This window comes from Salvelinus fontinalis, chromosome 35, assembly GCF_029448725.1.
Source record: "Salvelinus fontinalis isolate EN_2023a chromosome 35, ASM2944872v1, whole genome shotgun sequence".
NCBI classification, from domain to species: Eukaryota; Metazoa; Chordata; class Actinopteri; order Salmoniformes; family Salmonidae; genus Salvelinus; species Salvelinus fontinalis.
In genome coordinates, this window is record NC_074699.1 from 13,219,469 (window position 1) to 13,243,977 (window position 24,509).

Sequence of the window (24,509 nt, forward strand, 5' to 3'; positions counted from 1 at the left end):
ACATAAAAAAAAGTGTCTGAAAAGCAAAGAGGCTTAATGGTACACATGGCTACCATCCCCCATACAAGGCACCACAGGCTGCCAGCAAGTTTGCTTTGTATTACGATCAGTGAGATACAGCAGTAATAATGGTGACTAAGACAAAACATGTCTCCGATTTGAAGTAATTTCAACTGAAGTATCACAGTGTACAGTGATGATGAGTTATGGTGTACAAGGTGTACAATTCCCGCATTAATATTGCTTGGAAACAAATGCTTCCTGTGGGATAGACTGTAGCTCAACAGTTTTTTTGTGTGACCAAGCTAAGTAGGTATGCCAAAATCTGTCTACTATATCATTTTCTTCACTTTCCATTTCCTCTTCATCATCTTCAGATATTGCAGGAAGCGCTTATATTATAGGAAATAAATGAAAATGCAACTTTATATAGACTTTGAAATAGTCATTGAAATAGTAATTGGATCCACTACTGCCTGAGAGAGAGAATTTCTCCTTTCTTGTTCGACAGTTTTTGAGTTGTTGTCAGATTAGAATTTGTGTATCATGTACTCACATCTCTGACACACATTCCACTAATTTCCTCACTCTCACTTCCTTCGTGCTGCAATGGGCAGGCTCTTGTCCTCCCCCCACAGCTATTTATGCCTCATCAGCCCCTGCCGAATAAATATTAATGACGAGAAAGGTAAAGAAACAGCTGTCATTTTGTGGAGGATGAGTAGGTTTCTCAGATAGGGTGGAGTGAGACCTAAGAGGGTTTTAGAAATAAGCATCAACCAGTGCGTCTTGCGACGGGTATACAGAGATGACCAGTTTACAGAAGAGTATAAAGTGCAGTAGGGGAGCGATTACGTCGCTCCCCTTTCAAAGCCTGCAGCTTTGATATGTGCTGAGAGAAGGACAGTGTACCGTCTAGCCATACTCCCAAGTACTTGTATGAGGTGACTATCTCAAGCTCTGAACCCTCAGAGGTAGTAATCACACCTGTGGGGAGAGGGCCATTCTTCTTACCAAACCACATGACCTCTGTTTTGGAGGTGTTCAGAACAAGGTTAAGGGCGGAGAAAGCTTGTTAGACACTAAGAAAGCTTTGTTGTAGAGCGTTTAACACAAAATCTGGGGAGGGGCCAGCTGAGTAAAAGACTGTATCATCTGCATATAAATGGATGAGAGAGCTTCCTACTGCCTGAGCTATGTTGTTGATGTAAATTGAGAAGCGTGTGGGGCCTAGGATTGAGCCTTGGGGTACACCCTTGGTGACAGGCAGTGGCTGAGACAGCCGATGTCCTGACTTTATATACTGCACTCTTTGAGAGAGGTAGTTAGCAAACCAGGCCAAAGACCCCTAAGAGATACCAATACTACCGTATCAAAAGCTTTGGCCAAGTAAAAAAAAATAGCACCACAACATTGCTTAGAATCAAGGGCAATGGTGACATCATTGAGGATGTTTAAGATTGCAGTGACAGATCCATAACCTGAGCAGAAACCAGATTGCATACCAGAGAGAATACGATAGACATCAAGAAAGCAAGTCAATTGATTATTGACAAGTTTTTCCAACACTTTTGATAAACAGGGCAAAATGGAAATAGCACTATAACAATTAAGATCAGCTTGAACTCCCCCTTTAAATAAAGGACGAACCGTGGCTACCTTCCAAGCAATGGGAACCTCTCCAGAGAGGAAAGACAGGTTAAACAGGTCAGAGATAGGCTTGGCGATGATAGGGGCAGCAACCTTAATTAAAGAAGAAAGGGTCTAAACCATCTGAACCATATGTTTTTTGGGGGGTCAAGTTAAAGGATCTCATTTAGCACCTCGGACTCAGTGACCGCCTCCAGGGAGGATTAGTACTAATGGATTAGTAAATAGTTTATTCATCATTTATTAATCATTACTCCCATATTTGTAAATGTAGTAACCTAGTTATTTACACATTTAAAAGCAACTGCAATTTATACTTTATATGTTCAACATATTTCCTTTAACATCCTGTGTTGTATGCTTATTCTTTTACCATTGATATGTTCTTGGCTATTTTGAGACCTTAAGGTGCATCAGGTACTGCTGCAATGTCTACCAATGGCATGTCCATCTTTTCGTGAGAAATTCCACTGGTCACTCAAAACATTTATAAAGTATTTATTAAGTATAAATAGCTCACACTTTACATGAGGCCACGCAAAATGGCTAATCCATTATTCATGCTTTATTATGTTGAGTTATTATAAAGTGCTACCCTAAAGGCACTGACAGATTTACCATTAGCAAGAAGAGGCAAATGCCTCAGACCTCACATTAAGGGGCATCGTGAGCTTGGCATAATAATAATAAAACAAATATTTAAATCATTTTGGCCTTCCCATCTGCGGTGGAAGGTGGCAGAGCGCTGATTGTCAGAACAGACGACATCCTGAAAATTGGCCTTCTCATGAAAACATCTGTTGCGTCTGAATAGTTTGGGCTACACACCTCTATGGGAACATGAGACTCTCACAAACACAATATTGTTCTCTGCTTTGCTCTACAGCCCCCACAAGTGTCGGAACTCGGTTTCAACCAATTGCGAATTGAAGGAAAGTTGGCGGGTGCACAGTGCACTGTTCAGAAGCAGGAATTATTTCGAGTGAACGTGCGAAAGTAACCTACTTTTTGAAGTGACATGAATGTGTTCATGGCACATTGAAAAGGTAATACATGTTTACAGTTAAATTACATGTCTTTACTATGAAAACCATAAAAAATGATTGTGCATGTACACACAGGAGGAGCGGGGGTGGGGCCTCAGATTAGCCTCTGCCTGGGGGCCTCCAAATCATTAAATCCGCCCCTGCCTAAAGGTTTATATAACTGAGCAGCATAGTCTTTAAGGTATTTAAAATTCTTAAAGTTTTCTAATGTTCTCTGACAATATGCCTAGTTGATGTTTCCTGGATTTGAGTTCAGTATACTTAACACGTTATAAATGTTGTTAGTGATGCTCTCATGAGTAAACGTTCAGAGTAAAATCTTTCAATCTTATCCAGCCCTGAGTAACACTGAGGACAGCAATCTGGCAATGAGAACCAACATGTCTGACTGATCAATGGGCCTCCATGCATAGCAAGGGAAACTGTAGTCGCTAAACGTGGTCGACGCCTACAATTGTGTACGCAACAGCACGCACATCTACATAGAAAAAAGCCAAAACGTCCCTCGTCTGTCACGAATGTTGAATAAAATCATATTTGAACATACGCTGCCAAATGTCTGTGGCGTTGGCGCTTCAGCTGGTTGAAATTTAAGACAGAACATCCATAGGAAAGTATTATTAAACCGACTTCAAAGCACAGGTCTATGTGTGTGGAAATCAAGATGTGTTTGCTCGTGACCGAAGACATGTCTACAAGACGGCAGTATCCAACCATGTGTTTACATGGTTTTGCTCACATGCCAGGTGATAAAAATTTCAACTTTAGTACCGGCGCTCTAAAAAGTTTGGTAAAAATACTTTCCTGTGGATATTTTGTCACAAATTTCAAACAGCTGAAGAACCAACCGCACTAACAACCAGTAAATTAAGTTCAAATGTAGTTTTACTTAGCATTCTGGTTTGTAAGGAAATGTCCACAATTTTGCAGTGCTTTGTTTGAGACTGTATACCAACAATCATACGCAAAGTAGGGATTCATGAGGAATGTAGAGGAATATATATATTCATGAGGAATATTATAATGACTGTCTAACATGTATCCTTATTTTGAGAATTGTATTTCCTTAATTTGAAGACTTTTGAAGTAATTCGTTGAGATGCAAAATTACCTTTATTTGAGGCACTCTTTAACTTCACATTATTTGCTTGTGCATTTTCCAGCCAAAGCCATTCTGTTTTTTACTTTGCCCTGAATCCCCATACCAGTAACTGGATTTGATTGAATATGGCCCGAGGTTATTAGGACAGTAAGTACAGTGCAACCATGTATCCAATAGATGGCACTATCTGCTTTTTGTCCAATCAGCTAACCTCTCATCCCATGTGCTGAGTGTAGTTTGGTTGGATTGATTAAGTGAGTAGCCAAGTGAATGAGTGGGGTACGTTTTATTTTAGATAGAAGTGTTTATGGTCAGAATCAAACAAAACATTAATTATTTGAAAAACATTTGGCAATGTATCAAACAAACCCAGGGGGTCAAAATACATGTCTAACACTTAGAAATACTTAAGCTTAATTTGATTTAGTGTTATTGGTACAATTGGCAACAATGGAATGGTCCCAAAAGTGCAAACTCCAAATAAAAATCAAACCCAACTCAAATACTTTTTGACATATATTCACATTTTGACATGACCCAGACTTTGATATCATATTGACAGGCAGTCCTCACTTTTGTTTAGAACAATTAATTTAAAGTCAGTGTTGCAGTGGCTGTCCAGTTCCAGTAGCTGTCCAGTCCTAGCACTCCAGTATTGAAGGTGTGGGCAATGGCAATTCAACCTAACCGTTGAAAATTCTAACTTTCTGAACGTTGCAGACAGAAATGTAACCCGTTTGGGTGATATTACTCTAACAATTGAAATACATGTCTTAAAAAAATGGAAGGCAGTCAGGAGGAGGTAAGATCAGGTGGGGACATTCTAGCCAATGAGAGGGAAGATACATGTCCGAAGAACAGCGTTTGTTTTTGCTAGGATGTCACGTGTCCTACTTATATCAGTACACTCCTAACAACCTAAAAAATACGAAACAAATGTTAGATTAAATAAGCCTCACGTAGCAATTAAGCAATTCAGTTTTTTGTAGAGCAAATTCGACACGCTCTTTGACCTCTATACTTAAACTCCTCGCTTGGTGAGCGGAAAAACGAAACATCGCCACCTGCTGGAGAAGACAGATTTCGTGCCCAGTTATCGCTCTCGCATCGCCTCTTCCTCATATTGCCGTTCTTCATGTTCAGCTGGCATTCATTTCCCTCGTCGTGGTTCTAACTACCCTGCTGAAATCATGCATCGACTTCAACACTTGGCAAATAGATCATTGATTGCTGGTGTTTTTGACCAGTCTCCAGCCCTTGTGCGGACAAAGGCTCGGGAAACCGCATGTTTAGTGCAGTCCATAAGACTCAAAACACAAGGACCGGTTGAACAGTATGGACTGAAGAGATTCAGTACAGCTGAGGCAACCGTGATTTTGAGAGAGAACGGCAAGATGCGAGAAAAGACTCTGACCATGGACACCCTCAATCCGCAGGTGAAAGCGGTGGAGTACGCTGTGAGAGGACCCATTGTCACGAAGGCTGGGGACATCGAGAGAGGCTTGCAGCAGGTGAAAACACAATACCCACCATCCTAGCTAACTACATAGCGAGGGGGGAAAAATCAATGGGGGAGCTTGCTAGCTCATGCTAACCAGCATTTACCGGCAACTAGCTATTTACGTAGCCGTAAAGTTGGCACATCCTCCTCAGCATACAAGCTAGCTAGCTAGCTAGCTAGTCATAGATATGTGCTCTCATGCTTTATAGGATCAACTAAATTAGTGTATGACAGTTGGGGAAACGGGCAAATAACGTTAGCTTGCTAGCTAGTTTATCTCGAAGGACAGGTGTAGTGTCTTCGCTCAGTACTGATACAATGTTGCATCATCCTCCTCCAGTCGCAATGTATCCATCCCTTTGTAACGTCAGGTGTGTGATAAGGAGCCAATCCTGCCTCGTGATTTGCTCAACCAAGGTGGTTCCTCGTGGACGTGGCAGTGATGAGCTTTGACAGGGGACAAACACAGTGAATTTCTAAATCTACTGTCTGGGATTTTTCATTGTTTGATTCTGGCAACTGGCCTCTACAAGTCTGAATGTTGAATAAAATTTGAAGTTACTCTTCCTGTTGTCTGCGTGGTTGATCCATTTGCAGGTAGGACTTTCAGACTATCCACAGGAAATAATTATGAACAACTTTTCATAGCACTGGTAGTGCGTTCACATACTTGCCGAACATGTAGAGGGCGCATGTTTACATTGTTTTACGTCTGCTCCAGGTGATATAATTCTGAACGCAACTCAGTGCTTTGAAAAGTTGGTCTAATAATACGTTCCTGTCGATGTATTGGCTGAAATTCCTACTCGCAAAATAACCAACCACGCAGACAACCAGTAGGGTAAACATATTTAATTATATTCAACATTTTGACCTGAGAGGACCATTTCCAGAATCAAACACTCAACAAAAAAAGCTCTGACGAAGGCCTTGAAGCCGATACATAAAGATGAATGTAGCTGTGACTCACTAGAACAGTGATACTAGATAGAGCAGCGGGCGTGGCTTCTATTTTCTCTCATGTTATTCAATTGTTACCATGCACCTGCAACAAATATAGCTCAACTCTGCAAGTGCTTTTAAAAAAATTCAAAATCAAACACGGAAGAATCCCAGAAGGCACCATCTGATTCCCAGGCAATGATGAGCTTACCTAGTGAAAGCTCAACCAAAGATACTGCTAACTAACCCTTCAATCAGTGGCTCAACTGCTATTCATGTACACATTGTGCTGTTTAGCGATGCCTTTAAATTAATATCATGGAAGAACTTGTGATCCAGACAGTTGTGTGGGGAAGTCTTGCTGTGACTGACCTATAGCCCACACTCCACTTGAACAAAAGTCAGTCTTCAAATATCTATTCACACTACTCTTCTTTCACTTTAGTCTTACACTCACTTGTTTCTCTGTCATGTTGGATAAGTTGATTGATGTGTGCCTCGGGCACTGGCAGTTCAACTAATAATAGCCCTGAAACAGGTGCCTTCCTTGGGGTCGGTAGGAGCACGTGATCCTCGTACCACCCTCACAGATACAAGACCACACTAGGGTTGGTCGCTTTGTTATGTCCCCTGCATACTCTTTCAAAAATATGATTTAGATATTGGGCCACCACAAGGACATTAAAATGAAATGGTATGCCTACAGCACTTGGGTTAGGCAAATACATCATGTAATGGATGGTGTCAATCAATTATATACCCCCAGTATGCATAATCATGCAATGCATTTGCTCTTTGACCCCAACCTTGACGGGAGTAATTATTTGATTCCATCACTTGCTGTAACAACTCATCTAATATACTCTTCTGTCTTGTAGGCCTAAATCTGCCTCAACAGTTACACTGATAAAGAATAGCCTACTTAGATCTGTACTACACTGAACAAAAATGTAAAGTGCCGGTTCTATGTTTCATGAGGGAAATAATGAACCCAGAAATGTTCAATTTGCATAAAAAGCTTATTTCTCTTAAATTGTGTGCACAAATTTGTTTACATCCCTGTTAGTGAGCATTTAATCCATTGTCAAGATAATCCATCCATCTGACAAGAAGCTGATTAAACAGCATGACCATTACACAGGTGCACCTTGTGCTGGGTACAATAAGGCCATTCTAAAAAATGTGCAGTTTTGTCACACAACACAATGCCACAGATGTCTCAAGTTTTGAGGGAGCTTGCATTTGGCATGCTGACTGCAGGAATGTCCACCAGAGCTGTTGCCAGAGAATTTAATGTTAATTTCTCTACCATAAGCCGCCTCCGCCTAGTGGTTAGAGCGTTGGGCCAGTAACCGAAAGGTTGCTGGATCGAATACCTGAGCTGTCAAGGTAAAAATCTGTCGTTCTGCCCCTGAGCAAGGCAATTCACCTACTGTTCCCCGGGCGTCAAAGACCTGGATGTCGATTAAGGCAGCCCCCCACACCTCTCTGATTCAGAGGTTGGGTTAAATGCAGGAGACACATTTTTGTTGAAGGCATTCAGTTGTACAACTGACTAGGTATCCCGCTTTCCAACGTAATTTTTGAGAATTTGTCAGTACTCAAACCGCCTCACAACCGCATACCATGTGTAACAATGCCAGCCCAGGACCTCCACACCCGGCTTCTTAACCTTTAGGATCGTCTGAGACCAGCCACGGGTCTGATTGGCTGGGCTTTGCTCCCCAGTGTGTCGGCCTGGCTCCCAAGTGGGTGGGCCTATGCCCACCCATGGCTGCGCCCATGCCCAGTCGTGAAATCCATAGATTAGGGCCTAATTAATTGTCACGAGAATTATGTTCTCAATGTTAATTCAATGAACTACTAAGTCTGAAACCCAGGATTTGTAAGAAACTGGTTGAAATGAATCAGATGGAGGCCCAGCTACGATAGTCAGAAAGTTTATTTACGAGAGCGCTGGTTAGTTGTACAAAGCAATTCATTTTGTACGGGCTGCTCACACACACACATTCACACTAACATATGCACACACATTCACATTAACATTAGCACACAATGTCCTGCTACCCAGCCGACAAAGATTAGGGGAATCCGTGAGACTTACTCCCCATCCTCCCTCAAGATAGGGAGACCCTGGGAAGTGTTCTCAGTGGCCCCAGCCAAGGTCGGCACCGAATCTTGCTCAGACAGTCTGTTTTTAAGATACTATAATAGACATAAACTACACACACGGATATATAATTCTACTGACTAAAACCACACACATCATTAGAATAATCTCATGATTCTAAACAATTTCATACAATCATATGGTTTCAGGGTGGAATATTCTAATCATTCATATGGACATATAAATCCCATTATCATTAATTTATTTCAATTTTCTGATTTCCTTATGAACTGTAACTCAGCAAAATCTTTGAAATTGTTGCATTTTATATTTTTGTTCAGTATAGTTCTTCATATGTGCAGGGATATTAACAAAATTAAAATGTTCTCTTGACATGAATCTAAATGTACCTTTTTTCCCCCCAGGGTCAGAAACATCCCTTCACTGAGGTCATCAAAGCCAACATTGGAGATTCACATGCCATGGGGCAGAAGCCAATCACCTTTCTCCGTCAGGTGAGGGGTAGGGATGGGTCAGAAAAAGTGTGGTCTTGCAAGGTCATATTTACATCACCTGTCCTACCACAATAACCACCACAAGGTGAAATAGACTTCAAATAGTATTCTGGCAGGACGGCGATCTGTTTATTCCCAGTTACTAAATCAGTCGTCCTTGGCTGGGCATCAGTTTGGCTGATGAGGCTGCACATCTACACAACTTTTGTTTAGGCTACTATTTGCACTCTGAAACATTAGAGGAACGTCCTCGGCTCATGGAGAGGTTGGAAATGGGATCACCTATATTAATACTTAATAATACAGTCATCTCTTAACAGCAGCATAAAATGTGTTATCTATCTCTATCTGGTATTGTAGAAGAAAATTCTAAAAACTACTTACTGTAGAATTCCATCCAGCAAATTTGTGTTGGATTGGCTAACTGGGCATGAGCAGAGTATGGGATGTTCTGTTGGTGTCTCCTAGTGAAAGTGCACATTCCAGAGATGGGGCAAAATTATGTCCAGTATTGTGCTCCGCATTGTTATAGCAATCAGCTAGGGCTGGGTGATATTGAATTTATGTTTTTGCGTTATCTTCCAAATGCCTATATCTCAATAATCTATTTATTTACATTTTTTTAATGAGCGTTAATGTCTGCTTATTCTCATGTTGTCTTTTTGGTCTCGTCTCATTTGCTCCTTCTTGTGCTGTGTGCAATGACTTGTAAGCTGTACACCTTCCATTATACACACACCTAGCCCCTCCCCCTGCCGCTCACAACAACAAAGATGAGCGATCACTCCTTCCTTTCTGACAAGCGGATTCAACTTGCTATTTGCATTTGAGGTTTGGTCCAACAGAATTCGTCAAATACATTTTTATTTGTTACATGTGCCGAATATAACCTTACCGGCAAATTCTTACTCAGGAGCCCTTTCCCAACAATGCAGAGTTTTTTTCAAGTTTTTTTTCTCCTGCTGGTTCACCTGGGTGGGATGCTTATATAATGCTATTTACATAATATGTCAAATAAATTGGCATATTAAATTGTGAAGGTGTCTGTGTGTGTTGATGGGGTTGAAGTTAACATGGAACACCTGTCTGTATGTTCAGGTGGTGGCTCTCTGCTCATTCCCAGAGCTGTTGAACAGCCCTAGTTTCCCAGAGGATGCCAAACAACGTGCCCGTCGCATCCTACAGGGCTGCGGGGGACAGAGCTTGGGTGTGTACTGTATGCCTGTCTGAGTGCACTGCACTCACATTCCTGTGTTGAAATATAGCCTAATAATATAGCTTTAAATGCTGACCAAGTAGGAGCTTTGGCCTTCTGTGCCCTGTTGATGGGTTCAGAATTGTCTCACTGACAAATAACAGGATGCTAGGTTAAGCTCTAATGATGCTGTGGCCTGAGAAATGCAGAACATAGCAGTGTTTTGGTTACAACAATATGCTTTAGAAACATTATTTCTGTGACATACCTTTGCTGCAAGATATGCCTAATAGTTTATTTAAAACTGCATTGTACGGTGGAGCTAGAAAGTGTGTGCAAGTTGAAGTTATCTAAGCTCTCCTTTATTTCCTGAAACAGAACATGAAAACAAAATCCAGAGTTGATCCCATATTGTGTGTGTTTCAACTCCAGGGTCGTACAGTGCCAGCCAGGGAGTGGACTGTATTCGGCAGGACGTTGCTGTCTACATCGAGCAACGGGATAAGGGTGTGCCTGCCGACTGGGACAATATTTACCTTACCACCGGAGCTAGTGATGGCATCGTGGTAAGTCTTTAGTTCTCAATAATCCTCTTACAAACAAAAGGGAGTCGGTTGGTATTTGTTTCATCTGAGCTGTCACTGAAAGTTCATTGGATTTATTAGTTATTTTCATATTTTTGACAGTGAGTTATTTCTCTTATAACCAATATTGTTTTAATTCTGGATGCTTTCCTACTAGTTGTTGATGTTGTGAAATGATATTCTCATCTGACCGTAGAGCATCTTGAAAATGCTGGTGTCGGGCCAGGGCCGGTCCAGGAGTGGTGTGATGATCCCCATCCCTCAGTACCCCCTGTACTCTGCAGCCATCTCTGAGTTGGAGGCCGTTCAGATCAACTACTACCTGGACGAGGACAACTGCTGGGCCCTGGATATCAACGAGCTCCACAGAGCCTACCAGGCTGCCAAAGAGCACTGTCACCCCAGAGTCATCTGCATCATCAATCCAGGCAACCCTACCGGTGCGTCTCACCAGCCAAAACAATGAGATTAGGCTCCTTATGTAATGTGGCTGTCCAGTGTTCAACACATCCAAGACCAGTATCACACACATCCAAGACCAGTATCACATACATCCAAGACCAGTATCACACACATCCAAGACCAGTATCACACACATCCAAGACCAGTATCACACACATCCAAGACCAGTATCACACACATCCAAGACCAGTATCCACCACATCCGAGACCAGTATCCAAGACCAGTATCCACCACATCCAATATCAGTATCCAAGACCAGTATCCACCACATCCGAGACCAGTATCCAAGACCAGTATCCACCACATCCAATATCAGTATCCAAGACCAGTATCCACCACATCCAAGACCAGTATCCACCACATCCAAGACCAGTATCCACCACATCCAAGACCAGTATCCACCACATCCAAGACCAGTATCCACCACATCCAAGACCAGTATCCACCACATCCAAGACCAGTATCCACCACATCCAAGACCAGTATCCACCACATCCAAGACCAGTATCCACCACATCCAAGACCAGTATCCAACACATCCAAGACCAGTATCCAACACATCCAAGACCAGTATCCAAGACCAGTATCCAACACATCCAAGACCAGTATCACACACATCCAAGACCAGTATCCACCACATCCAAGACCAGTATCCACCACATCCAAGACCAGTATCCAAGATATCCAAGCATGAGCATCTCACATCTATATGTTGCAAATGTTTCCCATGTCCCATAAGGGAAGTAAGCATGATGATTATCTTTTAAGAGGTAGCTATGTTGATACTGTACAACCATTGAAACAAGCAACTAGGCCAAGGGTCATGATGTCATGTTGTGTAAGATGTTATATGTGGAACCCCCTCTACTCTGCTGTGTCATGTAGGGTAGCTGATGGGTGTTTATAGCCTGCATAGGAAACAGGATCGGTCTTCACCAGCTGACATTAGGGTAAAGGAATCTGACTCCCTCTTACATAGCTGTAACTTAACTCGTTAAAGCTGTAACTTAATAGTCTGCCTGACACCTAAGTCTTCCTGACTTCAGAGTCTGGAAAGGCTCCATGATGTTGTAGGCAAGATGTGTTGACAATGAAGGAGGCTGTTTTTTTTTCTTACTGATTGGTTCTCCCCTTTCTCACTCAAACAGTCACATTAACAGCCACACAATCAAAGCCCAAGCCAACTTCTGTGTGAATACTGCACTAACAACGGGCTCCTGTCAACACCAGTGTGTCACAGTTCTCCCTCGCTGTGTACCACGTGAATCGTGTCCGCCAGGCTACTAACCGTCCGTGAGGCAATACTGTGGTCCTCTGGTTTCCATCGGCCTCCATAGTACAGTACATTCTGTATTTTGTAATCATGGTGTCCCCTGTACAGATGAAGGCCCATGTAGAGTTGCTCATGTTCTCAATTTCAGCATCTGTGGTGACCGCTTTCCCTCTCCCCTTCTCTCCGGCAATATTCAGGTCAAGTGCAGAGTAGGAAGTGCATCGAGGAAGTCCTCCACTTTGCCTACGAGGAGAATCTGTTTGTTATGTCCGATGAGGTAATTATTTGCTACCATAGTGTATTGAATTGAACGGACACGGACTATTTCTCAACTTTTCCAGTCCTATGAGAAGTATCAATTCTCCATTGATGTAATCCTCCTGAATGTGTGTGTCCAGGTGTATCAGGACAACGTGTACTCCCCAGACTGTCAGTTCCACTCCTTTAAGAAGGTGCTCTACGAGATGGGCCCAGAGTACTTCAACACTGTCGAGCTGGCCTCATTTCACTCCACCTCCAAAGGCTACTCAGGAGAGTGAGTATTCACATCCACCTGCCCCTCGCAGGGGGTTCACTATTTCCTTCAAAGTTACCCTTAAAACACCACACGCTGTCTGTGCTCACTGAATTCTCTGTCTGACCCCCATAAGTAGTCCATGACGTACATTACACTTTCCTATGTATCCATAACAGGCTGTCCAGCTCTTATAGCCCCTTAGTCTCATGTGTTTGATCTGCAAGAACACTATAAAATGTTAGCCTTTGCGTTAGTACGCCGTGTTGCCTTCGTGCGACAGATCCGCGTTCTGCGTTAGCCAACTCCTCTGATTTGCTTTGTCATGCTTGTGTAATCGTCAAACGGGTTGGCTAAAATCACAACGCGGACTACCATGCCCACAGAGATACAACGCCCTTTGAATGCAGACTGACTGGCTCATCAGATTGTCCTTGCTATGGTTTTGATCTAGGATAAAGTCCCGTTTGGTTCTATTGCGTGTGACTGTGTACCCAACACTAACGCTCCCCTCCTCTGTCCTCCTCCCCTGCAGGTGTGGGTTCAGAGGGGGATATATGGAGGTTCTCAACCTCGACCTGGCGGTCAGGGCCCAGCTGGTGAAGCTGCTCTCTGTGAGGCTGTGTCCCCCTGTCTCTGGACAGGCTGCCATGGATGTCATCGTCAACCCTCCTCTGCCACACGAACCCTCCTACCTCCAGTTCCACAAGGTCTGTCACTCAATGTTCAGGGGGGGGGGGGGGGGGGGGGCAATGCTCTAGGGTTAATTTGTTAGTGTTCAGTTTCGATTGTCATCCAAGACCCATGTCTGACCTCTGTGTTGTGTATGTGTGCTGTCTTTCAGGAGAAGAGCGCTGTGCTTGGAGCTCTGGCTGAGAAGGCCCAGATGACCGAGCAGACCCTCAACACGGTGCCTGGGATCAAATGTAACCCTGTGCAGGGAGCCATGTACGCCTTCCCACGCATCTTCATCCCCCCACGAGCTGTGGAGGAGGCCAAGGTCTGTTCACCTAACACCCATCTAGAAACCTGCTGAAATGTGATTCCTTTGTACTCCCATTTGTCCATTAGTGAATTTGTCACTTCTCAACTTGCATGGTGTAGGTACTGTGCAGCAGACCACAAATTGGCATCGGTATATAATTGTATGCCTCCACACCCGAAACTAGAAAAACAGGTTTGTAAACTGTGTCTCTTTTCTGCAGTCCCTGGGAATGTCTCCTGACATGATGTACTGTCTGAGACTGCTTGAGGAGACTGGCATCTGCCTCGTTCCAGGCAGTGGCTTCGGCCAGAGGGAAGGGACCTATCACTTCAGGTAACTGTTCAACTAGCAGAAACATTGCTGACCATCATACATTTACAGAGACATAAGAATTTAGAGAAGCCTTTCAGGAAGATTATCTGTGACGACAGTGTTTTGTTTGTCCTGATTCACCAGTTGGATTCAAATCAAATTCTGACAGTAGCTAGTGAGTTGCATTGTAACCTAACCACTACAGTGCCATGTCTACCAGGCTCAAATTGGTCAGGCAGTGACATCTCGCTTGCATAAGTAAACTAAAAAGATTTAACTGAGCTGGAAATTGCAAATATTACACTAGCGGGGGAGGAGTTAACTGAATAGCTGGCCTCCATTCATTCCAGCTCTATTTTTATATCTTACAGATGCTGTGTTTACTTTGCATTGATATCTTCCTTCCTGTCTGTCTTTTGCCCGCTAAGGAATCTCTCATGGACAGATTTACGTGTAACAACATTCTTGAGATTTTTTACTTCTGCGTAACCGAGATTACCTGCTAAATAGTTTTTACATATGATTTCCCCCTAGAATGACCATTCTGCCCACGACGGAGAAGCTGAAGGTGCTCCTGGAGAAGCTCCGGGATTTCCACATCAAGTTTCTGAAGGAGTACGCGTCATTGGAGGAACCAAAGCGATGAGAGTCCAGAGGATGACACACGGGACTCACTAGAACAGTTCAGATAGTCCCAGTTTGAGAATGTTTAACACGCGTAACAAAAACAGCATTTACGGAGGTATCGACTAACGCTAATGTAAAGTAAAAAAGTAACCCCTTTTTTACTCTACTAGTGTAACCTATGATTGCTTGAAGTTTTATCTGATTTTAGGAACAGTACTTGTGTTTTAGAGACATTGTGCCTTTGTCAGGCGAGGTAAAAGTGTGGGGAGAAACGATGCCGTCTGTACAGAGATGTTAAAGGGGCAATCTGCAGTTGCCACAAACATTTTAGGACTTATAAATGAAATTGTAAATCGATGTACCCATTGATTCTTGAAGAATATAACTTGGGCATGCCTTATAAGCTGTCGTACCTGACCAGAACCCAAAATATACGCTTTGTAAATGTAAAACACTATATAGCCTTAACATGGTTAAAACTGTTAAAACCATGTTGATATCATGGATGATCAGTCCTTGCATCCAAAGCTCTGGCTATGAATTGGGTTACAATTCTCCAATCCCATCCCTCAGATTTTTATTGAAACTGGCAGCGAGGATGTTTTATTGCAACTACTGCTGATTGCCCCTTCAACACTAAAGCAATGTAGTTTGTGATGTACTCAAAGGTGCTCTATTATAGAGGACGCACTGGGAAATGGGACACAATGTTCTGATGACATTTTCTCTAGCACTCGATTTACTTGTTTTTGTGCCCACGAAGTTATTTACACTGTTTTGTATTTTCTATCCGTCGTAAGGCTTTTCTGTCTCCTTAAGAGGCATTTTGTGTGAGAGATCTACACAATGGGGCACTGTAAGTGCAAATATTATCTTAGAACCAGCTGTACCTTTTTCAGTGTGCCAAATGGAACTGGGGAACAGAGGTTGTTTATGTAGGTCATGGACTCCGGGACAATGAGTGCTGCTACATCAGCTCTTTCTGGTCCAAAAACCATTTCTAACATAACATCCTATTAGTCCAAGTCATACAGCATTGAGCCTGCATAGCTTCCTGTTGGGCACATGTTTACCCATACAGTACCTGTCTAGCATGACACTGATCTGAGGTGTCTGTTGCACTTGGAAAGTTTTTTTTTTTGGAGGGTGAATGTCTACTCGGGTGCCTAGTTACAGTATTATGTGCTTGTTATGGAAGGAAATGCAATTGTTTTGTGTGCTACTAATTGAAGAGTTAAGGTCAAACCAAGGGAAATGTAGGTTCTGGTAATTCTGTATATTGACCGTGTCCCCATATTAGGCTATTTATTGCATAGATTGTTTACGCTTTTTACTGACAGTGGCTTTATGGCTATCAGTCACATTTGTATCACAACTGAGAACGAGAAAGGGAGTACGGTTACATCTCAGATGGTGGGTTGAATGCACTTTTATTATTTTTGTTTGTAAAATGTTTGTGGGATCCTTCTGCCCGTATCTATCTTTCTGCAAACTGCAGGAAATGTCATTGAGAAGTAAAACACTTTACAATTTCCTTTTTTAGGTGGGAGAAGAGCGTTGTGACCCACACAAGGCAGTCTAAAAGCTTCAGTTAAACCAATGAATTCAGGCAACTTTATTCTGACACCATATCATCTCATTTCTATTTTTGTATGCAATTTAATGCTGAGTGAAGTGTTCAAGCAGTGACATAACCTTGGCAGCCATTCAATGTATGACACTTGACTGACCTCAAAACATGAATTGTTTTTAACCATTTGACAGCAATGAGGTGCCTTCAATGGCAACAAGCTATAATTTACATTGAGTGGCTTTTGAGAATGTCAGCAAATGAATATTTTTTTATGAATGAAATGTTTTAAAAATGCACATTTTCTGACAAATGTTTGTTTTCATCATTCTTCATGAGCTGAAAGTTAACTGGAAAAGGTTTTGGTTTCAACATCAATGTGCTTATAAATATCAACATACAGTTGAAGTCGGAAGTTTACATACCTTAGCCAAACTCATTTAATCCTAGTAAAATTACCTGTCTTAGGTCAGTTAGGATCATCACTTTATTGTCAGAGTAATAGTTATTTCTTTCATCACATTCCTAGTGGGTCAGAAGTTTACATACACTCAATTAGTATTTGGTAGCATTGCCTTTTAAATTTTGGCCCATTCCTCCCGACAGCTAGTCAGGTTTGTAGGCCTCCTTGTACACACTTTTTCAGTTGTGCCCACACATTTTCTATAGGATTGAGGTCGGGGCTTTGTGATGGCCACTCCAATACCTTGACTTTGTTGTCCTTAAGCCATTTTGCCACAACTTTGGAAGTATGCTTGGGGTCATTGTCCATTTGGAAGACCCATTTGCGACCAAGCATTTAACTTCCTCACTGATGTCTTGAGATGTTGCTTCAATATATCCACATAATCTTCCCTCATGATGCCATCTATTTTGTGAAGTGTACCAGTCGCTCCTGCAGCAAAGCACCCCCACAACATGATGCCAACCCCCGTGCTTCTCAGTTGGGATGGTGTTCTTCGGCTTGCAAGCATCCCCCTTTTTCCTCCAAACATAACGATGGTCATTATGGCCAAACAGTTCTATTTTTGTTTCATCAGACCATAGGACATTTCTCCAAAAAGTACGATCTTTGTCCCCGTGTGCAGTTGCAAACCGTAGTCTGGCTTTTATATGGCGGTTTTGGAGCAGTGTTTTCTTCCTTGCTGAGCAGCCTTTAAGGTTATGTCAATATAGGACTCGTTTTACTGTGGATATAGATACCTTTGTACATGTTTCTTCCAGCATCTTCACAAGGTCCTTTGCTGTTCTGGGATTGATTTGCACTTTTCGCACCAAAGTACATTCATCTCTAGGAGACAGAACGTGTCTCCTTCCGGAGCGGTATGACAGCTGCGTGGTCCCATGGTGTTTATACTTGTGTACTATTGTTTGTACAGATGAACGTGGTACCTTCAGGCATTTGGAAATTGCTCACAAGGATGAACCAGACTTGTGGAGGTCTACAACTTTTGTCAAGCAAAGAGGCACTAAGTTTGAAGGTAGGCCTTGAAATACATCCACAGGTACACCTCCAATTTACTCAAATGAGGTCAATTAGCCTATCAGAAGCTCCTAAAGCCATGACATAGTTTTCTGGAATTTTCCAAGCTGTTTAATGACACAATCAACTTAGTGTATGTATTTTCTGACCCACTGGAATTGTGATACAGTGAAATAATCTGTAAACAATTGTTGGAAAAATTACTTGTCATGCATGACTTGCCAAACCTATAGTTTGTTAACAAGAAATGTGTGGAGTGGTTGAAAAACGAGTTTTAATGACTCCAACCTAAGTGTATGTAAACTTCCGACTTCAACTGTAATTTCTAACTGAAATAAGACTGTTAACCCGTTTTTTCTTGTTTTGGATATGCATAATTTTTTCCCTAATTCCAGATTTGCATTTCTTATTTTTATTTCTGTTTTGTACAATAAATACTTTTGAGATCCATTTTGAGAGATGATTAAAAAAAATGTTTTGTCTGAAACTAAGGCTGCATTTACACAGGCAGCCCAAGGCAGTCAAAAGACCAATTAGTGGAAAAAATATCAGAATTGGGCTGCCTGTGTAAACGCATAAATGGTCTCTGAAGATGTATCCAGAGATTCAGTTTCATGCGATATGAATTTAATTTAATGATTGTCCTTGGGGAAACTACTGAATCTAATGTTTAGCCATTTACCCAAACATCAGAAACTACAATGACACAGTTCAACAATAAACAGTCTACCATCTAATACAGGAGGACAATTCACTCTCCACCAGTCATTGAAAGGAAGAGAACACCAGCTTTAGAGTACTGAGTGCTGAACTGTTGATAGATCTTAAACTTGGCTATCTTTTAAATTTATATTAGATTGACCCACAGTACTAGGGTGCACTGTTTTTTCCTAGCCCAGCACTAATGGTTAGTGAGTTGAGTTATTAGTGGCCTCAGGTGGATTCTAGGGTTAATTTAAGTCAATTGACTGGTCAGGAGCACCTGGTGTCCTTAAGGTTATAAATCAGCGGTCAGGGGATGTGGCACACTGATGAAACCATGGCACCAAGAAGAATAAGGAAAGTCAGCAATCAGGCAGAAGGACACTCAGATGGGCAAATTAGCAAGGAGATACGCCAAAAGCAAGGAGTGCTTTTTATTCAGCAGTTCGAGAAAGAAGGTACTAATTTCATAGTAGGCCCATCCCTACCGTCCGTTTTGTTCCTTTTGTTAACTGAATTTGTTCCTCAAATTAACTGAATTCGCCATGTTCTCCCTTTACAACACAGGACCGTATAAATGAGATTGAGGCTAAATTGGAGCATACTCTTGCAACAGTCGATCGGGTTTTTAAAGTGGAATTGATGAAAATGCCACCTGCGTTTCAAAAAACAGTGATAATAGATTCAATTAATGGTGTGATTTTCAATTTTATTTTAAATATAGTTGGAAGGAATGTATTGCATGCATGTTGACTTTTTATTTCGGTTTACCCGCGTCCTTTCCAAGCGGATGACATTTCGGCAGGTGAAGTCACCATCGCCATAAAGGTAGGACTAAACATGGATTATCTGACAGGCTGTAAATGGGGTAATGCTGCTTCCTTGTGGTTTACTGTAGAGATGTGAGCATCCAAATGTTATTTTTTCCCCAGACCGAATCACCCGAGATTCACCAGCCTCTCACTAGGAAGCTTAGTAAAGGTAATGGTTTATTTTCTCTAGTTAAAAAGGATATAAACTTGTCATTAATAATACGTTTTTCTAATTTCTGTAGTCAAAGTGATTGAAGGTGCATCGGCTCATAAAAGGAAGGCTACAACAGAACCATCAAAGGTAGCTAGCAATTCAAAGGGCTTTATTGGCATGGGAAACGTTAAACATTGCCAAAGCACGAAATGGATAACAAACAATTAAAAATACAGTAAACGTTACTCAAGTTTCAAAGGAATACATTTAAAATGTCATATGGCTATGTACAGTGTTATAATGATGTGCAAATAAAGTACACAAGGGAAAATAAACGTGGTTTGTATTTACAATGGTGTCTGGTCTTCACTGGTTGCCCTTTTCTTGTTGGATCCGGTCACACATCTTGCTGCTGTGACGGCACACTGGTATTTCACCCAATAGCTATGGTAGTTTATCAGAACTTCATTGGTTGAGTTATTTGAGGGACTGTGTAATCGGAGAGAAATGTCTCTGGTCATATTTGGCAGGTGCAGCTCAGTTTCACCTCGTGTTGTGTGCACATAAGCAAACCTGGCTCTTCAAGAGAAGACCGGCTATGGCGTCCTCTCAATAACAAGACTATGCTCATGTAACAGTATAACTTTTACGTCGTCCCCTCGCCCCGACACGGGCGCGAACCAGGGACCCTCTGCACACATCAACAACTGACACCCACGAAGCATCGTTACCCATCGTTCCACAAAGGCCGCGGCCCTTGCAGAGCAAGGGGCAACCCTACTTAATGTCTCAGAGCAAGTGACGTAACTGATTGAAATGCTACTAGCGCGTACCCGCTAACTAGCTAGCCATTTCACATCCGTTACACTCACTGAGTGTATACATGGTCAAAGCTTTCTTAAGTTTGGGTCAGTCACAGTAGCCTGGTATTCTACCACTATGTACTCTGTTTAGGTCCAACTAGCATTCCAGTTTGTGCTGTTTTTTGTTAGTCATTCCAATGTGTCATGTAATTTAGTTTTCTCATGATTTGTGTGGCTGTAGCTGTTTTGGGGGTCTGTTGTGAACTAAGCCCCTGGACCAGCATGCTTAGGGGACTCTAGGTCGATCACTCTGTCGGTGATGGCTTTATGGAAGGTTTGTTACTACCTTCAAGCTAGTTGTAGAATTTAATGGAGCTTTTCTGTATTTTGATAATTAGCGACATTCTGCATGCATTATTTGGTGTTTTTACGTTGTACACCTGTTTTTATTTGCAGGATTCTGCATGCGGTGTCTCAATTTGGTGTGCCGCATTTTGTGAATTCTTGGTTGAGTGGATCACAGACCTCACGACCATGACGTTTAACTTTGTTCCGTTTGATGGTGTAGAAAGCCTTTCCTGCCTTGTCTCAGATCGTTCACGGCGTTGTGGAAGTTACCTGTGGTGCTGTTTAGGTAGAGCTAGGTATAGTTTAGCTCTGACTTTATTTGTGATAAGGGAACAGACCGGTCATTTCCACTTAGAAAAGGGACTAAATTGTGTATTTTGTTCTTCTAAAGGGTTCCAAGAAAGCCAGGTCACTTGCCGATAGCTCAAGCACCGGAAGCCTACGGTAACTCTCCCTATTTATTTATAATTCCTGGTGAGCAACTGGTGGTTGCTAGCTGTTCCAGTCCACCACTCAAACACCCGATTGAACTAATTCAGTCCGTTTTAGTTGAAATGCTGTCTTCTGGTTGATTCTGCTCATTTGTTCTTGCAGGTGTGCCACATCCACAAATACAAAAAGAACCAAAACTCATCTTGCCAAAATCAGCGATCAGTCTCCACTGACGAACTAAACCCAGGTTTGTCTTCACTTATCACAATCCCTTATGGGAAATAAAGATTGCAGTCAGTGTAACTGCAGTTATTCTGCAATCACTGGGTCCAAAATACCAGTTGGTCGACTGCAGTTTCAAAACTAATCTTTTAAGGGATGTTTGAGTTTATCAAACTAATTCTATCCTAAATTCTCCATGTTTGTAGATCTGTTTTGCATTCAGCCAGTGATGACTACCTGTATTGCTCCCTGTCTGGATTGTCTCCACATGTAATGATCTCTACATCCCATGGAGAGGTAACGTTTCATAGAGGTTGTTGGGCTTTAAGTTAGGTCAAGCAGTCTAAACTAGTCACACATTTTCTCCCAAGACATTGTGCCTCTCGGATGATACTGTTGAAGATGTCGACATTGGGTTACTGGATGACATGGCTGTCCTCCAGATGCAGAAGTTGATGGTAAAATGTATCCTGTTAATTGTTCATCTTGAAATGAATAATATATCCCCTGCAATTAAATCTCACTAATCTTTCTCAATTAGAAACTGATGGACTACCTTTTCAACAAAGTCAAAGCAAATCAGCCGCTGAATGTGCAATGATACCAACACAGCTTAACATTGATCCACTAATGGCACCTATGCATGTTTAACTTACAATAAATAAAGATTTGTATATTCATGTTTACTGGCGAGCAATATTTAGCCCCACGAAGTTGGTTGTAAGCATCCTATTGAATGTTTCGTATTGACAACGGCTGAACTTGAAAGTTGGCAATATGAACACATATAATGGTCTTGCAAACAGTGCTTGACTTGGGCAAGAAATCACCAGGGCTGAGTATTGGCACCTAAAATGTTCTGCTTGAGCTCCTGTTCCTCTTATAGAAAAGTAACTTAATTTGTGGCACTCAACCTATCATTCTAAGTCTAGCACTGCTTAAAAATAAACAGGCCAACTTAATGTGCCTGAATTTCTCACTTTACAATAACATCTGCTGGGTGATAACTAATAACTGACCACTCATTTTCTGACCCTGATGACAGGACAAATGCTAATACAATTTAAGACTGGCAAATCATATGCTGAAGCAGTCCCACTAACTAGGACACTTGATTAACATTTTGTGTACGCAGGGGAGAAATCTAATTGAAAACTGGAGTTTTGGGTTACTAGATGAAAACTAACTTGATCTGTTGGTGCTAGCTAAATATCACAACTTTGGGGGGGGCATCCTTGCCCCTGCCAGAGAACCAGAAAGAGCAGTGGGATGTTTGCTCTGAGGTGAACAGGTCCACGTGTTATTTCTAACCACTGCTATATCTTCACTACTTGTGGGTGAAGTCTCCATTCCCCCAGGGGGTGGGTTCTGTCTCAGTCTGCCACCTCTTTCACCTTGCCTGGGTAATGAATGGCTTCGTAGGGATGTGTTAGGGCCCGTGCAGCATCGGTTCCCCCTTGATTGGAGCGCTGTCGATTGTATTGTCTCAGGCCATGTTTGAGAACTAGATAAACTGTCTGAAGTTCTAGCATGTATGTGCAATTTCCTTCAGCGGGGGCACCACTCTCCTCGTACAGACCTGTTGCCACACTGCATCCCAGCCTGTTAGCAAAGCGTCGGTCGTCACTACCTCCCGCCCGATCTGAGAGACACCTGTAGTCAGGTAGGCTCTACCTCCACAGCCGTACAGTAGCACGTGTTTCTGGCCCGCTTGGGATCCGAGCAGAGGTCATTGAACCACCCTAGTAGTTGCCTTAGACAGGCCTAACGGTGTCGCCGCCACGAGCATGCCCATCAGTTGTTGGAATGTTTGTACCTTCAGTGCATTCAACTGAAATTTGTTGCAGAAGAATGCTGTCCATGCACTGAGGTGCTATACATGCCCTCATAATGCAGGAGTTCAGAGTCATGCCATTAAAGGTGACCTTTTGGCTTTGGTGTGAAGTTGCACAGTAAGATCCAGCGCTGTGCACTCGGGAGAGCCAGGTGAGTTAAGGAAGGCTCTTAATCCTCGTAGGTGCAGGGAGCTCAGGGCTGAGCTCACGCATCTTGTGAGGATCCAGGGAGAGACTGAAGGGTAATATTGCACTGTTATGCCTGGCCCTGGAAGGCGAACTGCAGAAAACGCCTGTGTTCCGGTAACACAGGAACGTAAGCATCCTTTAAGTCCAGGGATGGGAACCATTCCCTTGCGGATACAGTCTAGAGAACATCGACAACAGGTGAAAGGGGAGAACATTTTAAATCCAGAACTGGACAGGAGCATCTGTCTTTTTTCAGAACCAGGAAATAGGTTGAGTAAAAGCCATCTTTAACTCTTCTGAACGCGCCCTTCCCCAGGAGAGATGTATACTTGATGCTCAGTAGGTCAGGTGCTGCTGGGTAAATTGGCCGCCGTCCATTCCGTTTCTGCCCCCATGCCTGTTTGTGGGGGATGGCTGCATCGCTGTCTGGTACTGGCGAGCACCTGTGTTAGGCTGGGCCGAGTGAGAGTGGCAAGGTTCACGCGTCATGCCTCCCTCTGCCACGACTGTGATGCCTGGTTTCTGGGATGTGGGGGAGCCTGACTCGGCTGTTTTCTACGTTCGATGACCCGCTCAGTCGCAGAGCAGTCTGGGGACCACTGGGAGCTTTCTCAGCGTCCGTCTAGAATCATCGGGTTTGGGCGAGCCAGACCTTGCGACAAGTCACAAGGATGGACATCAGTCTGCTAGCTCTCTGGTCATGAAAGCAAACACTGTTGCAGAGGTCCAGCTGGAGCATTATGTTCTGTGCTAACATGAGCACTGAAGTTCCCAATGCAGGACGTTGTGTTGGAGGCCCGTGACAGTAGCTCATCTGTGGCCTTGCACTGAGGTCTGTCAGCAGGCATCTTTCAGGGCTTCATCTGGGGAGAGCATTAGCTCTGCTATGTATTCATCCACCTTAGGCATATGGTCCAGGACATGTTTTACGTTTCTCATGGCAGATAGCGTCCTGTCCGTAGGTCGGCCCAGCATCTCTGAAGCTCCGTAAGAGGTGGCACAACGGTGTAGCTGCCGGGGCCTTACTGAAGAATGGGTTAGCTGCAGGGGCTGTGGCTTGAGGGTCATCAAGCTAAGGCTGCACGCAGGACCGTGTGTATTGAGGCAGAGCTTCCTTCAGACTCTGTGATCAGCCTCGGA

General features: G+C 42.8%; 1 protein-coding gene and 1 pseudogene across 1 annotated transcript; both read left to right on the top strand.

Annotated features, from left to right (window-relative positions):
• Nucleotides 1-4,766: 4,766 nt before the first annotated feature.
• On the top strand, nucleotides 4,767-18,322 carry LOC129834340 (alanine aminotransferase 2-like). Its single transcript, XM_055899240.1, has 11 exons — nucleotides 4,767-5,309; nucleotides 8,777-8,866; nucleotides 9,965-10,073; nucleotides 10,494-10,627; nucleotides 10,842-11,085; nucleotides 12,579-12,658; nucleotides 12,780-12,916; nucleotides 13,431-13,605; nucleotides 13,740-13,895; nucleotides 14,101-14,213; nucleotides 14,727-18,322. The coding sequence occupies exons 1-11, from the start codon at nucleotides 4,989-4,991 to the stop codon at nucleotides 14,836-14,838; spliced, it is 1,671 nt and encodes a 556-aa protein (XP_055755215.1). The 5' UTR covers nucleotides 4,767-4,988; the 3' UTR covers nucleotides 14,839-18,322.
• Nucleotides 18,323-18,422: 100 nt separating this feature from the next.
• Nucleotides 18,423-24,175, top strand: LOC129834344 (borealin-2-like; annotated as a pseudogene).
• The last annotated feature ends 334 nt before the right edge of the window (nucleotides 24,176-24,509 follow it).